Here is a 14,225-nt window from a genome sequence, read left to right as displayed (position 1 = left end):
TTGTAGGGCGATAACCAATTTGTGTATACACAGAAGCCTTGCTCCAACGTCCTCGGTGAAATGCCAAGACATACCCAGTTCCTCCAACGCTCTCAGACTGGCCTCCCCATCCTGCCGGTCTCTCCTGAATAAGGGGAGTCAAGTTCATTCTCTACATGCATCACAGTCCTGCTTCTAATGTTTTGGAAATTACACCGAGATGATAATTGACACCATCTCCCCCTCGCGTTTTTGAGTCTGAGGGTGTGTCTCCTTGGTTCTACTCTCAAACGCTTAGCTCAGGGCTCAGCTTGCAGTCCATGTCCAGCCGTCGTGGCCGAATGCGCAGGGAAATGAGAACACATTTGACAAAACGCGCGTGATTCCCCGCGCTCTTACCTGCCACTGTATCAGGACAGAGGACGTGGTGTGTGGCGTCGCTGAGACAGATCCCGGGGGCTCTCCTGGAACTGAAACACACAGGAGAGGAAAGCGGGGGTCAGGGTGGTTGTTATGTTCTGCCGCCCTTCCCAGGGCCACCCTCAGTGAGTGTGGGAGGCTGGTGAGCCCTGCCTCCTTCCTTCTCCAGGGGTCCCCTTCTCCTGCCCTTCCTCGGGGCTTCCCAGAGCTTCTCCTTCAAAGCCTGTCCTCGGGATAGGAGGGAGCCAACCTTAACAATGGCCCCGAGAAACAGACCCAGACTGGGCTCTCCCTGTGGTGGACATTCCGAGAGCCACCCCTCCAGTGAGGCTGTCCTGGAGCTCTCTGGCTCGAGACCCTCCCTGCAGGGCTCAGGTCTTCTGGGAGAGCAGGGGAACTTATCTTTTTCTCTTTTTTTAAAGATACCTAGGTGAGAGCTACTTTTCCTGAATAGGACACATGATCACTCCAGGTCACTTGGTTTGAAACACTAAAGGGCTGTCAGGAAAGGAGATTGATTTCTGGTGAGGTTGCAGCTGGCTGGGACAGCAGGGTGAAGTGAAGGGGAGTCTGCCACGGTTCTGCTCTGTTCTCTGGAGGGACAAGGCTGGTTTGACCTCTGCCTATGGCCATGCCCTGCACTCTAGCCAAACTAAACTTCTTGTCATCTGCCACATCCAAGAGGTCTTCTGTGCCCCTCTTCCCTGCCTCCTCTGCTCCCTCCAAATCTGTGTGGTCCTGTCTTGGCATATTGAGCTGAACTCTTATGCCTCCCAGCTGTAAGATCCCGGGGGCCCAGCAGAAGTGTGACATGCATTCTGTATCCAGTCCATATTCACTGAACGGAATGACAATGTTCTTCCCACAGGCACACTTGTGCATCTAGCAGATGCCTCTCCACTTAGAACCCAAGATTGGGTCCCGGGGTCACCGGCTCTGTGATTTTCCTCTGGACCTGCCAGACACCCCCTCCTCAGCCCTGGCAGTGCCTGCATCAGTCACACCTCCACCTTCCCCGTTCTGTTTTAGGGATGGGTCTCCCTACAACCCCCTTAACCTCCTGTGGTTCCAGCTTAATGGTGGGCCCTCTAGCCAGCTTCCTGACAGCCCTGGTGATACAGCAGTGCCATTATAGGGAGTTCTCAATGTCCTCGAGTTGTGAGGTTGTGCAGGGAAATAGAAATCACTATAAAAAGAAACTGTTCATCAGTAAACCTTCCACATACTCAGAGGACTCTCCCTATCTTACCGAGGGTTCCCCAACCCCTGGAGAGAGTCTGTGCCTGTCAATCTCTAGATAGTGTAAGACAATACAACACAAATACAATGCAACTCCATTGCAAAGAGAAACTGCACATCCCAGGGAAGGCGATGACAAGATAGGTGCATCAAAGCCCAATCTGAATATCAAAGGGTAAGAAAGGAGTCTGGAGTCTGAAGAGGCCCTTGAATATTTTTTTCAAAAATGGTCCTTTTGGATGCTGCCCTGGAGGTCAAAGGAGGCTGTTGCACTTTGCTTTCACACAATCTGTCAGAGAGATTACGACAATGACATCAGCTTGTGTGGGTTTTTGTTCTTTATTCTAAGATTTAGTGCTTAGTTGCAAACATTACCTCAACTGTGTTAAAGGTAAGGTTAAAATGAATGCATTTATATAGTTTTTGTTTTGTAATTTAGTTCCTGCAAAGCCTTTCCCTTGTGGTTTAGTGTGAAATTGGTCCCCACTTTAAGTAGATTAACCGGAAAGGCTTTTCCAGTTACAAGTAGCTTTTGCCTCCAGGTTTGCTACAATAAAGTGGTGCAGTATTTGCATGTAACCTGCACACATCCTCCTGAATACTTTAGATCATTTCTAGGTGTAACCTGCACACATCCTCCCGCATACTTTAAATCATTTCTAGGTTACTCATCAGTCCTCCTACAACGTTATAATTTGTAATACTGTTACATAACAATGTTACAATGTTATAATTGTAGGAGCTCTCATGAGTAATCCAGAAATTGTACAAGGTCATAACACTCTCCAAACAAATACACAGTTGTTACACTGTATATCTTTAATTTGTATTTTTAACTTTTTTTCTGAACATTTCAATCCACAGTTGGTTGAATCTCAGGATGTGGGACCCTTGGACAGTGAGCTCCTGGGGCTGAGCCCGGCTCCTCAGGGCCCAGCAGGGCTCACTAAGGCCCTGGACCACCCCATATACCCGGGACGGCTCCTCTCTTTCTCACTGGCTTTCCCCAAAGCTCCAATAAACTCCCAGGATTTGTGCTCAGAAAAGAGCTGGATGAGAGGCAGGAGCCACAGAAGCCACCCAGTGCTTTTCCAGGGGCAAGTGTGCTTTTCCTGGGAGCACAGCTGGGGCCTGTCGGAGGCTCTTGCAGGTTCTGCTCTGCTGGGAGTGCAGGGTTTGCAGCAAAACAGCCTCTGTGAGTTGCTGAGAAGCTGGGAATGGTTTGCTCAAACCCTCTGCTGGTCCCTGAGGACAAGGGAGGTCTATGTGGGAGAAACCACACTTCCAGGTCATCGAGAGAGCAGAAGTGGAGATGTGAGGTCACAGGGTGAGCCAGTTGGAAATTGGTTTATTGGAAAATTCTTCCACTGGAGCGTTAAATGGAAAAGACAGTGCTTTGGGGATAGGTTGCGGGAATGATGATGAAACGCTGCTGGGTGAACTAAGTACTGGGTTTCCAGCCTGGGAGCTGAGCTATTACCCACCATCCACTCTTTTCCATCCCACCCGTCCTGTGATCACCGCTGGACGCGGCTGATAGAGCTGCCTCCTGGGCTCGCCACAGGCCTGGGCCACACAGAATAACAATCCATCTTCAGGCCCGCCGCCGCCGAGGTAGGACGGAGTGGCTGAAAACGCCACCTGGAGCTCTGAGGAGACCTCACTTCCCATCACTTACCTGCGCTGTTGTCAAAGAGTGGCTCGTGAATGACAAAAATTGGGAAAATCTCTTAAAACCCAGCTACCCGCTGACATTTATTTTTAATGACCCTATCAATTATTCAATTTCTGGGATGCTAATGGATAGTAGGGGCTTTGGAAGCCAATCAAAGAAACTTCCATTCCATTTGGAAGCCCTTGAAACCTTGATTTATGACCACAGGCTGTGCGGAAACCCTCCGAGCTGTCTGTCACTAATGGAATTCTACTGCTTGCCACCACTCCCTGGTGACCCCTTTCTGGCTCAAGACGAAAGTGTGGCCTAAGTATCTCGGGCTCCAGGGGCAGCGGCCAGGAACGCTGTCTGGGCCCCGGGTTGCTCACCATCCTGCAGCGTGGTCACCGCCTCTGTCTCTGAACTGAAGTCACTGTCCCCAATGTCGTTGGTGGCTTTCAGGCGCAGCTTGTAGGAGGTGAAGGGCCTCAGTCTGCAATGTGGAAGAGACCGTGACTGCCGGGGCCCTGCCACCCTGTCCTGCCCTCAGGCATTCCTGGTGAAGCCCTGGGAAGAGGGGCAAATCCCTCCCCTGCCCTGAGAGCTCTGGGCTCCTGTGTGGGCCCGAGACAGCTTAGCAAGGAGGCTGTTCTTGGGTCGGACCCAATCACTTCCTAGGTGCAATGAGCAGAGGCTTGAAGGGGACCCTGGACCTGTCCTGGGAGAAGCCTTTGAACACCTGGACGGTCGAAATCCTCAGGGAGAAAGGAGCTGCACAGAGGGCAGGGAGTGCAGGGCGTCCTGGCCAGGGGGAAGATTCTGCTCGGGGCTCCTCGGGGAGGCAGTGCCAACCCCTCACTGGAGCCACCCCTGCACTCTAGTCGGCACATCACTGCTCTCCAAGGGATCCAGAGAATTCCTCAGGAAGAGCTAATTCCCCGGGCCCTTGTGCTGATCCGGAGTATAAAATGAGTTCCTGCCTGATTCTCACGCTCCGTCCTCCTGGAGCTCTTTACTGGGCCAGACCCAGCCTTGCAGCATTCTCTAAGGTCCACTTCCTGGCCGGCTGCAGGCAGAGACCCACCAGCCCCGCATCCCTACCATTCACTGGGGCTGACACGGTGCCAGGCGCTTGGCAAGTGCAACCCCTTTGAACTCACACGAGCTCTGGGAGAGGAGGCATCATTATTCCCATTTCAAGGATGATAAAACTGAGGCCCACTGCTACAAGACTAGTAAATGGCAATATTCACATGTCACTTTACAAAAGACCACATCCCTGTCAAGCATCCAAGTGAAAAATGCCCCCAGCCCGTCGATGGAGATTTTAACGGGACTAATGTTTCCCTGAGGTGCCTTCTGTTGTTAGCACTTCAGGCCTGCTTCCATCTGCCCACCCACCTTCCTTCCTCCCTTTCTTCCTCCCTCCCTCCCCCCCCGCTGCCTTCTCTCCCCTCTTCCTCCCTTCCTGCTTTCCTTCCTTCCTTCTTCCCTTCCCTCCTTCCTTCTCTCCCTTCCCCCTCCCTTCCCTCCTTTTCTCTTGCCCTCCTTCCTTCCTTCCTTCTCTCCCTTCCACCTCCCTTCCCTCCTTTTCCCTTCCCTCCTTCCTTCTCTCCCTTCCCCCTCCCTTCCCTCCTTTTCTCTTGCCCTCCTTCCTTCCTTCCTTCTCTCCCTTCCACCTCCCTTCCCTCCTTCCTTCTCTCCCTTCCACCTCCCTTCCCTCCTTTTCCCTTCCCTCCTTCCTTCTCTCCCTTCCCCCTCCCTTCCCTCCTTTTCTCTTGCCCTCCTTCCCTCCTTCCTTCTCTCCCTTCCACCTCCCTTCCCTCCTTTTCTCTTGCCTCCCTTCCCTCCCTCCTTTTCCCTTCCCTCCTTCCTTCCCTTCTTTTCTTCATTCCTCCATCCCCTCATTCCTTCTTTCTCTCCCTTCTTCCTCCCTTCCCACTTTCCTTCCTTCTTCCCTTCTCTCCTTCCTTCTCTCCCTTCCACCTCCCTTCCCTCCTTCCTTTTCCCTTCCCTTTCTTCCTTCCCCTCCATCATTCTTCCTTCCTTCCTTCCGTCCGTCCGTCCAGCTATTCCACATGCAATGGGTCTCCTGTGCCAAGCCCCATGCCATGCCTGAGATGAAGACTTCAGCCAAACTCTTCCGTGCAGACAATGCTGGGATCTTGGTGAAGCCCCAGCCGGTCAGGGACCCGCCCTGCAACCCAGTCACTGGCTGGTTCCTCTCAGATACCCTTCATTCGACTTCCGAATGAGCAAGTGAGGAAACTGCTCTGTTCTCCTCCCTGGCGGGCAGCGGCTCTTCATAGATGAGGGCTCCATCCTCCTCAGTTTCCAGACCAGAAAACTCGGGGTGCCTCAGGACTCTTAACCTCTGTTACCCATGGCTAAAAGTCTCAACTATCACTCTAAACCGAAGCCCTCATCACCTGAAAACCAGTCTTCTGTCCTCACTCCCAGTGGAATCTGTAAACCAGTGGCTTTCAAACGGAGCCCTGTGGACCCCCAGGACTCTGAAGCCTCTGAAGTCCAGAGCCCCATACAGCCCCCATCAGCCAACAAGAGCTCCATGCCCATCAGGTTTATGCATTCGGCCTGGGTCATATTTGGTTTAAAGGAAGGATTCTGCTTTTTAGAAAACTGATAACCATTTTTGGAAACCATGATCAGATTCTATTCCTGCTTTCAGGGCCCCGTCCAGCTTAAGACCAGGTGACACTGTTTCTCTACCAGCTCACACCTCAAGGCCTGCTTTTCCACTGCAGCCCTCCAGAACCTGGTCTGGTCTTGCTACCTCCCAGTCCCTGACTGCAGGCACATCTCAGCCCCTCTGCACTCAGCGTCCACAACTGGAAAAACAGCCACAGGAGGCAGCTGGACTTGGTCCCAGCTTTAATGGAGATGATTCTGAAGTCCGACCATAAAAATGACCTTTGCTCCAGAGTTCTGGTAGATAGCCTTTGCTAAGTTAAAACAAACAATTTCCCCTCTGTTCCTAGCATCCTAGGAGTTACTTTGTCTCATCTGGGTGATAACCACGTGTTTTCTCCCACGACCTCCCTGCCTCATCCCCCTGCGCCACCCACCATAGCCCCACTGGCTCCTGTACCAGGAGGCAGCAGAGTGGGCATCAGGAATGTGGACCCCAAAGTCAAACTGCCTGGCTTCTACCTCCCAGGTAACCTTGGACAGCATACTTTGCCTCAGTTTCCTTATCTGGGCTAATAGCACAGGCATGGTGAAACTGAGGTGAGGCTTAAACTCAGGTGAGACCCTCAGCAGAGTCAGGTGTGTGGTGTGGGGCACGCTTGCTAAGGATCAGCTGTTCCTATGGATCTGCAAGTATCCGCTCAGATGGCCCTGCCTGCTGTCCCCCGTGCCCTGTTCCTTCCCTTCATCTTCTGCATCATGATGGGTGACATTTCCTTGATGACTGTCTGTCTTTACAAGACTCAACATCCACAAGGACAGGGACCGAGTCGGCCTCCTTTCCTGCTGTACCCCAAGAGCCAAGAACACCCAGGAGGTGCTCAGATCTATGGGTGGAAGGATTGAATAAGGATGCTATTCCCCATCTGCGAAGTTTCTCAGGCTGGGGTGGGGGGTTGCCTATGAGGACACGTAAATACCAGCGTTGTATCTGGCACACAGTAGGTGTTGCAGAAATGATTTGTTTACTTATTTATTTATTTGCGATTATGCTTACTTATTGATGTATTTGTTTTCTCACTGGCCTCTGGCATTGAACTATAATTATACTCAGCACTCCACTGTTTAGTACTTCACGCTTTGCTATGATTTGGGGGTTTGCAGCCACACTGCAAGCTCCTTGAAACCCCTCTTTCTCCACTGTCCTGCCTGGGTCTGGCACTGAGCCGGGCACACGTGGTGTGCCATAAGTGCATGTCAGGTGGCTGGACAAATCAGCCTGGCTCCCAGACAAATGGGTTTGGGTGCAAAGGAGGACAGAGAGCAGGGTTCTTAGCGTGAGGCCTGTGTTTTGCCGGACTCACTTCATTCAACAAGGATTGATTAAGTGTCTCTGTGAGCTGCAGGGAACACTAAATGCAGATCTGGGGGAGTTAACCCTCTCGGCGGAAGCCACGCCAGTGGCCCCGAAACCAGGCAGAAAGCAGCTCCGGCAGGCAGCCGATGGGAGCAGCAGCCCTACTGCCCAAATGAGACAGGCAGAGGGCAGTGCTATCAACCCCTCTCCTGGCTCTGCAGTACTAGAGATGGTAGCATCCTCTGTGCACTCACCCCAACCTGCCTCACCTCCCTGCAGCGCTGCTCCTGTGGATGACTGGTCTACCTCCTAGGCCAAATGTTTGATCCTCAAGTCCCCTACCCCCGTTGCTCCTGCCATGCTCCCTCCTGTGGCAGAGCATGGATTTTGGTGACTCCATGATGAAGGGACAAATGCACGCAGGATGCAAGAACACCCTCCTGTAACCCTTCTAACTCCTCCCAATTCTGCACTCTGTTCACACTTCCAAGCCAGCCCAAACCTCTGCTTTGCAGTGGGCTAAGCAGAATTCCAATGCTGGCTCTGCCACTACTCACTGGAGCAAGTCAGTGTCTCAGAGCCTCGCTGTATTCGGCATGGACATGGAGATAGCAGCACCGGGGCTTCCAGGGCTGTCGTGAAAATGACATCGCATCACCCATCCTCATGGAGTCGGGAGGATCGTGGCACACAGCAGGCAATGAATAAATGTGATGTGCTCTTTCCTGTCTTCTCAGGAAGCCAGAAAGCTTTCTCTGGCTCCCCCACCCCGGAGCCCTCACTTGTCCCCAGGAAGCCACTGATGCTGCCTGGTGCCTCCCCAGGCCTTTGCTCATTCCACATGCCTCACCTCCCAAACCTCCACATACAAACTCAGAAGCTGGATAGATTTAGGGATATTTCTGAGATAACATCTGCCATCTAATCTCTTTTTTCTAATCATCCCAAACTCAGGAAATAAATAATTTGGATAATACAGGACCCTCACTATCTGAACTTCCTATCAGAACTCTTGCTACCCCAAATCAATAACCGATATATTTAGAAAGCCAGTTTGTACTCGTACTGCCTCGGACGGCTAATCACATACACAAACTTGACCTCCACAGCCAAAGTGTTCTGGAATGGGCGTCGGGGAAGGGCATAGCTTAAGCTCCATGTTCCTGCCTCAGAGCTAAATGCAGAGTCATTTAAATAGGAGGAGCTCCATTCATTCATTTTGGTTCTATTATAAAATGGATGAGTGCTGAGCATCTTTTTAAAGCGATTCACTGCTGTCTTTATTTACTTCTCTGGAAGGCACTAAAAATGTTTCTTAAGAATTCACTATTGGCCGGGCATGTTAGCTCATGCCTGTAATCCCAGTACTTTGGGAGGCTGAGGTGAGAGGATCACTTGAGGCCAGGAGTTTGAGACCAGCCTGGGCAACATAGTGAGACCCTATTTCTAAAAAAAAAAAATTTAAACATTAGCCAGGCATGATAGCATATGCCTGTAGTCTTAGCTACCCGGGAGGCTGAGACAGGAGGGTATCTTGAGCCTGGGAGTTGAAGGCTGCAGTGAATGATGACGGAGCTACTGCACTCCAGCCCGGGTGACAGACAAAAACAAAACAACCAACCAAACAAACACAAACACTTAGACCTCACTATTGTATCACAAAGAATATCAAGCTCATGTATCATATCCTTGGTCAAGTTCATCTGATTCTTTTTTCTTTTGAGATGGAGTCTCACTCTGTTGCCCAGGCTGGAGTTAAGTGGTATGATCTCAGCTCACTGCAATCTCCGCCGCTCAGGTTCAAGCAATTCTCCTGCCTCAACCTCCTGAGTAGCTGGGATTACAGGCGCATGCCACCATGCCTGGCTAATTTTTACATTTTTAGTAGAGACACGGTTTCACCATATCGGCCAGGCTGGGCTCGAACTCCTGACCTCAGGTGATCCACCCGCCTCGGCCTCCCAAAGTGCTGGGATTACAGGCATGAGCCACCATGCCCAGCTCATCTGATCCTTAAATAATGATATTTTTAAAAAATTACATTATACGGAAAAAGAAAAAAAAAGAAATCAGTAGAATGGAGCTAGGGCCGTGGTGCTGACATTCGTTGAATCCCTGCTGTTTTCCATGCTCATTCCCTCTGCGCCTTTCTGTCTTCTGTTTGGACCCCCTGCACCTATCCCACGACAGAGCTCAGAGGAGGAGCTGAGCCCATCACAGCCAGATGCACAGCCACCCGCTGAGCCCGCACAGCCACTGCTCTGTCCTAAAGTGACATCCAGAACCTCCAAGTCACACTGGGCTCAGAGCCCTTCCCTTCTTCCTCTCTACTGCATTTCTGTGGGTGGCTACCCCATCTCACAACTTCAACCACCAACCAGACACTGGCAACACCTGAACACGTCTCAGACCCAACCCCTCTCCCTGGGGGTCTCGACCCATATTCCCTGGACGTAGTCACAGTCACCAAATTGAGACAGTTAAACTCTTAATGTTTTCTGGATACTGGCAGATGTCACACAACTGGTGAAAGTAAAATGCAGCTGTCAGGATTATTAAACAGGAAGGGAGATTATACTGTGGCAGTGTACAAAATATCACTTTCCTGGGATTCTCCTGTGACATGTTCTCTACTGATAGGCAGAGGAAGCATCTGTCCTAGTTCTGGCCCATTAGGAAATTGACATTGGTCTCTCCCATACCAAATTAAACTGTCTGTCCTGAAACATGGACCTCTCCTTTCCAGCATGAAGTCCCGGGCACACAATTAGTCTGTTTGGTTTCAGAAGCCTTCAGGAATAGTGGCTGGATATTTTTTTTCCTTCTTTTAGATGGTTACACAAAGGGTGAGGTTATTTATATATGTGAGCACACTGCCAATTAAGCTAAGCATCCTGTGTACTTTATTAAGTCAGGCTGGGCGCACCTGGCCATACTCCCCTGACTCTCGGGGCTGTGCCAGGAGAATTCCAGGGCTCTGGGAGGATGGTATCTGCCACTAGGAGTGCCTTCCTCTGGAGGGGAGAGAGCTGTGCCTCTTGAGTTCTGTTGCTGTAGCTCAAAGGGCACAGTGAGATGCTGGCAGGAACCTGGCGGACAGTCTGATTCTTCCGATCGCCTTATTTCTTGGCTGCCAGTTCGCTGGCGGTCAGCAAGGAGGCAAACCTTGAACTCACAGAGCTGGAGGGAACAGCAGGATCCCCGCTCCAGCCCTGCCTTTCACAGATGAGAAGACAGAGTCCTAGCAGGCAGCCAAGAGTTGGACTTTTCCAAGGCCACGCAGCTACTAAGGGGAGACTGACTGTGGAAAGTTTGGTGTTCAGATGCACACGCACTGGGTTTTTGGATGTCGCAGACCCTTGTAAATTAACTGTAGGACGTGGACTGTGTCTATGGAGCCTTGACCTCTGGCTCATGGAATGTGACAACTACAAAAACCTCAGGAAATATCCCTTCCGTTTAGAGACGTCGAGGTACCCGCATATGCGTTACTTAAGATATCTCTGCCTCAATGTCTGCGTGTGTAAATTGGGAAGAGTGAGAAGTCTGGGCTGTATGTCCACATGGTTGTTACAAAGATCGTATGAAATGACACACGGAAGTGGTGTTGAAAATGACAGGTGCTGGACAGGATGAGGGGATTCCGGAAATGATGATGGCGATGAGGATGGCGGCGGTGGTGGTGAAGTCCTGTCAGAGCTTTAACTGTCTGGAAGCTGAGTGACTAGATCACCAGGGAAAACACCTCAGAGGGGACATCAAGCCGGAGCTGCTGCAGCCTCGTTTTCCTAACATGAGGGGCATAACCACAGTTGTGGGGACGGAACAGCTTTTCTAAATTCCAACCCGCCAGCATACGGACCTCACCAGATGTTGTGCCCTGTAAGAGGGGAGGCCAGGCAATGGCTCTGGCCCTGCTGGAAAGAAACCCTGTGCGCAGGGACCATTCCACCTCGATTTTCAGAAGAGCAGAGGGCTGCTTGGACCATGAGACTGCAGAGGGTGACTGTGCCAGGGTGCGTCCTCTGGGGCCACAGAGAGCTGGAGCTGTGCACTGGGCCGCTGGCTTCCTTGCTGGTCTGTGGTCTGCAATGGGGGCCTGGGAGCCGCAGCATGGGTTCCCGATGGTCCGTGTGACCCTCCTTGGACTGCTCAGGGACTCTGGTCAGGATTTGCATTTGACACCCAGCTGTGCCTCCTGGGGACACTGTGTGGGGGTGGCAAAGGCGATACTGGCATCCATGGCCATGACCATCCAAAGGGCCTTATCACCTCCAAGCCTCGCAACTCAAAGGCCAGGGAGCTGGAGACACCTGAGAGCCCGTCACTTGCCCCAGATCACTCAACGGCAAGTGGCAGAAGCCAGGCTGAGCCTGCACAGTTCCAGCTTCACAGCTCTGTACCGAGACGCCCGGTCGGCCACCCCTTCCCGGGCAAGTGCTTCGCCTCTGTCATGGGCCTGGTCCTCAAGCCAGGGATGGGGGTTTTGGAGGTTTCTCTTCTCTTTGAAACCCCCTGTTGTCACATCTAGGACCAGTGACACCCACACTCCAATCAGCCCTCACTCCAAAGCCTGAACTTTGCCCCCAGGGCAGAGCGGGGCCAGGGTGGTGTTCTGAGGAGCTGCCAGGGGCTTCACCTGGGACCTGCCTCCCTCCCTACATTCAGTTTCAGTCAGGCAGGGCTGAGATGGGCAGCCTTGAAGACGAGGAAGGCTGGGCGCCACGGAGGCTGGGTGGGGGATATGAGCAAATGACCGACTTTTCTGGCCTTGGCCTTCCTCTGTAGAGTGGGATCATGGTCTCCCCTTACTGGGTGACTGTAGGGATGCAGAGCTGACCTATGTAACCATCTGAGAGACAGAGGAAGCTCGGCCAGCCTGGAGACAACCGTCTTGGCCCCTCTACCCTCTTAGTCATTGGTGCAGGCTCCAGAGCCCTGCGACATGGAGGGACTCACTCCAAGACCCCCGCTCCACAGCCTGGAGTGTGAGCTCAGTAACAAGTGACCAAACTCTGGGCCGATGAGAAGCACAAGGCAGGTGTCCCGGGTGGCCCTGCCCAGGCAGGGCCTGCAAACCCGACAGGCCCCAGGAGGGCCCGGGCAGGGCATGTGGTGAAGGTGTGGACTCCTGGGGTGGCTTCTAAGCCCTGGGATGCCCATCTGTGTGACTGTGGCAGTTTCCTTGTCTGTAAAGAGTGGGTGGGTCTGTAAACCGCAGTTGTGAGGACCCTGGGGGACCCACAGAACGCCACTGCTATTGTCAATGCAACCCTCACCCATGCTGAGCCCAGAGGTCCAGTAAACAACTGAGTGGACGGATTCTAGTCGTGTCCTAGGCATGCCCTCCCATCTTCCCCAGCCATCACTAAGGAAGCACAGTACTCGCGGTGCCATCCATCTCCCTGCTGCTTTCGAGAACGCAAGGGGACGCAACGTCCCTCCAGCCCTGGACACCCGAGGCCAGCCCAGCCCTCCTCCACATGGTCCCCTCCCCCTTGCCAGCCTTGGGAGGGGCTAGGACTCCAGCCCACATGTCCAGCCTGCCCCCCATCACCCCTGCCTCGCCAATCCCTGGGTCCTGGGGTGACCAAACCAGCCCTGCACACCTGGAAGAGCAGACTCCGGGAAGCGGCTGGGGGTGGGCCCTTGGAAGTAGCTCCAGGAGCCAGGAGTTCTGGGATTCCCAGCATGGGGAGTGTCAAAAAGAAAGGGGGCCTGTGCTCTCAGGGGTGCACCTGCTTGGCCCACACAGCCTCCCCACTATCTGGACAGGAGCTGGCTGGAGGCGGCCAGGGCCCCGTTCCCCGGGGAGGTGCTCCTGCTCTCTCGGTACCTGTCAACGACGCACGCAGTGGCCTCGTGGCTGATGGACGAGGAGTAGGTCTGCCACTCACCCCGAGGCAGCTCTCGCACCTGCACGGTGAAGTACCGGATGGGGGAGGCCCCGTCGCTGCCCGGGACCCACTGGAGCCGGAGGCTGCGTGCGGTCACTTCCGCCTGGGGCACCAGGAGCTCTCTGGGGGGTGCCGGCCGCTCTGCAACCAAATGAGGACAGACCAGGGACATGTGAGAGGCTGCCCTTCCCAAGGAGGATCCCCAGGAGGCTAGGCTGCTGTACAGGGCTGACTGCTTGCCCATGAGAGCTGCCTGCATGCCTTGGACAGTCTGAAGCCAGTCCCTTCCTTGGGTCAGGGAGATGAGAGGCTCTGTTTTTTGTTTTGTTTTGTTTTGTTTTGTTTTTGAGACAGAGTCTCACTCTGTCACCAGGTTGGAGTGCAGTGGCGTGATCTCAGCTCACTGCAACCTCTGTCTCCTGGGTTCAAGGGATTCTCCTGCCTCAGCTTCCTGAGTAGCTGGGACTACAGGTGTGCACCACCACGCCCAGCTAATTTTTGTATTTTTAGTAGAGACAGGGTTTCACCATGTTGGCCAGGATGGTCCTGATCTCTTGACCTCGTGATCCGCCTGCCTCGGCCTCCCAAAGAGCTGGGATTACAGGGGTGAGCCACTACACCCAGCTGAGCAGCTATCTTGAGGCTGACTTCGGATGCACTACTCATAGAGACCAACAGACAGGAACAAAGCCACACAGGAGTCCCTGGGCTGCCAGACCACCAGGCACTGTGTCTGTGATGACAGCTGGGGTCGCAGGGTCTTGGGGGCTGTTCCAAGCCCTGTGGTCCCTTTGGTCTCTCTTTTTCTGATGTTGTGCTCAGTCCACCTTTAACGCTGAATTTCCTCCTTCTCGCAGTCACCCAGGGCCTAAAGCATCTACGGCATCTACTCAGTGCTGCTGTAGGTGAGGGCACCTCTGGGCTGTCACTGCCTCTGGTGTGTGCAGTAGCTTGGATGGGGGACGCGGGCTGCCTGGGGCCAGGCCCGGCCTGGAGTGCCCATCGTCTGCCGCTGCTGTGCCTCTGCACC

General features: G+C 53.2%; 1 protein-coding gene across 4 annotated transcripts in view; it reads right to left on the bottom strand.

The window, feature by feature from the left end:
• Positions 1–14,225, bottom strand: part of SDK1 (sidekick cell adhesion molecule 1) — a 961,868-nt gene that overhangs the window by 106,976 nt on the left and 840,667 nt on the right. For all 4 annotated transcript variants that reach the window (XM_054687368.2, XM_518946.7, XM_054687367.2 and 1 more), the window contains exons 30-32: positions 13,135–13,336; positions 3,682–3,785; positions 379–449 (exon numbers count right to left, since the gene is read on the bottom strand). In XM_054687368.2, coding sequence (XP_054543343.2) covers positions 379–449; positions 3,682–3,785; positions 13,135–13,336 — 377 coding nt within the window. The remainder of the gene's footprint in view (positions 1–378; positions 450–3,681; positions 3,786–13,134; positions 13,337–14,225) is intronic.

The sequence above is a fragment of the Pan troglodytes genome, chromosome 6, assembly GCF_028858775.2.
Source record: "Pan troglodytes isolate AG18354 chromosome 6, NHGRI_mPanTro3-v2.0_pri, whole genome shotgun sequence".
Classification (NCBI taxonomy): domain Eukaryota; kingdom Metazoa; phylum Chordata; class Mammalia; order Primates; family Hominidae; genus Pan; species Pan troglodytes.
This window is presented reverse-complemented; position numbering and strand designations above follow the sequence as displayed.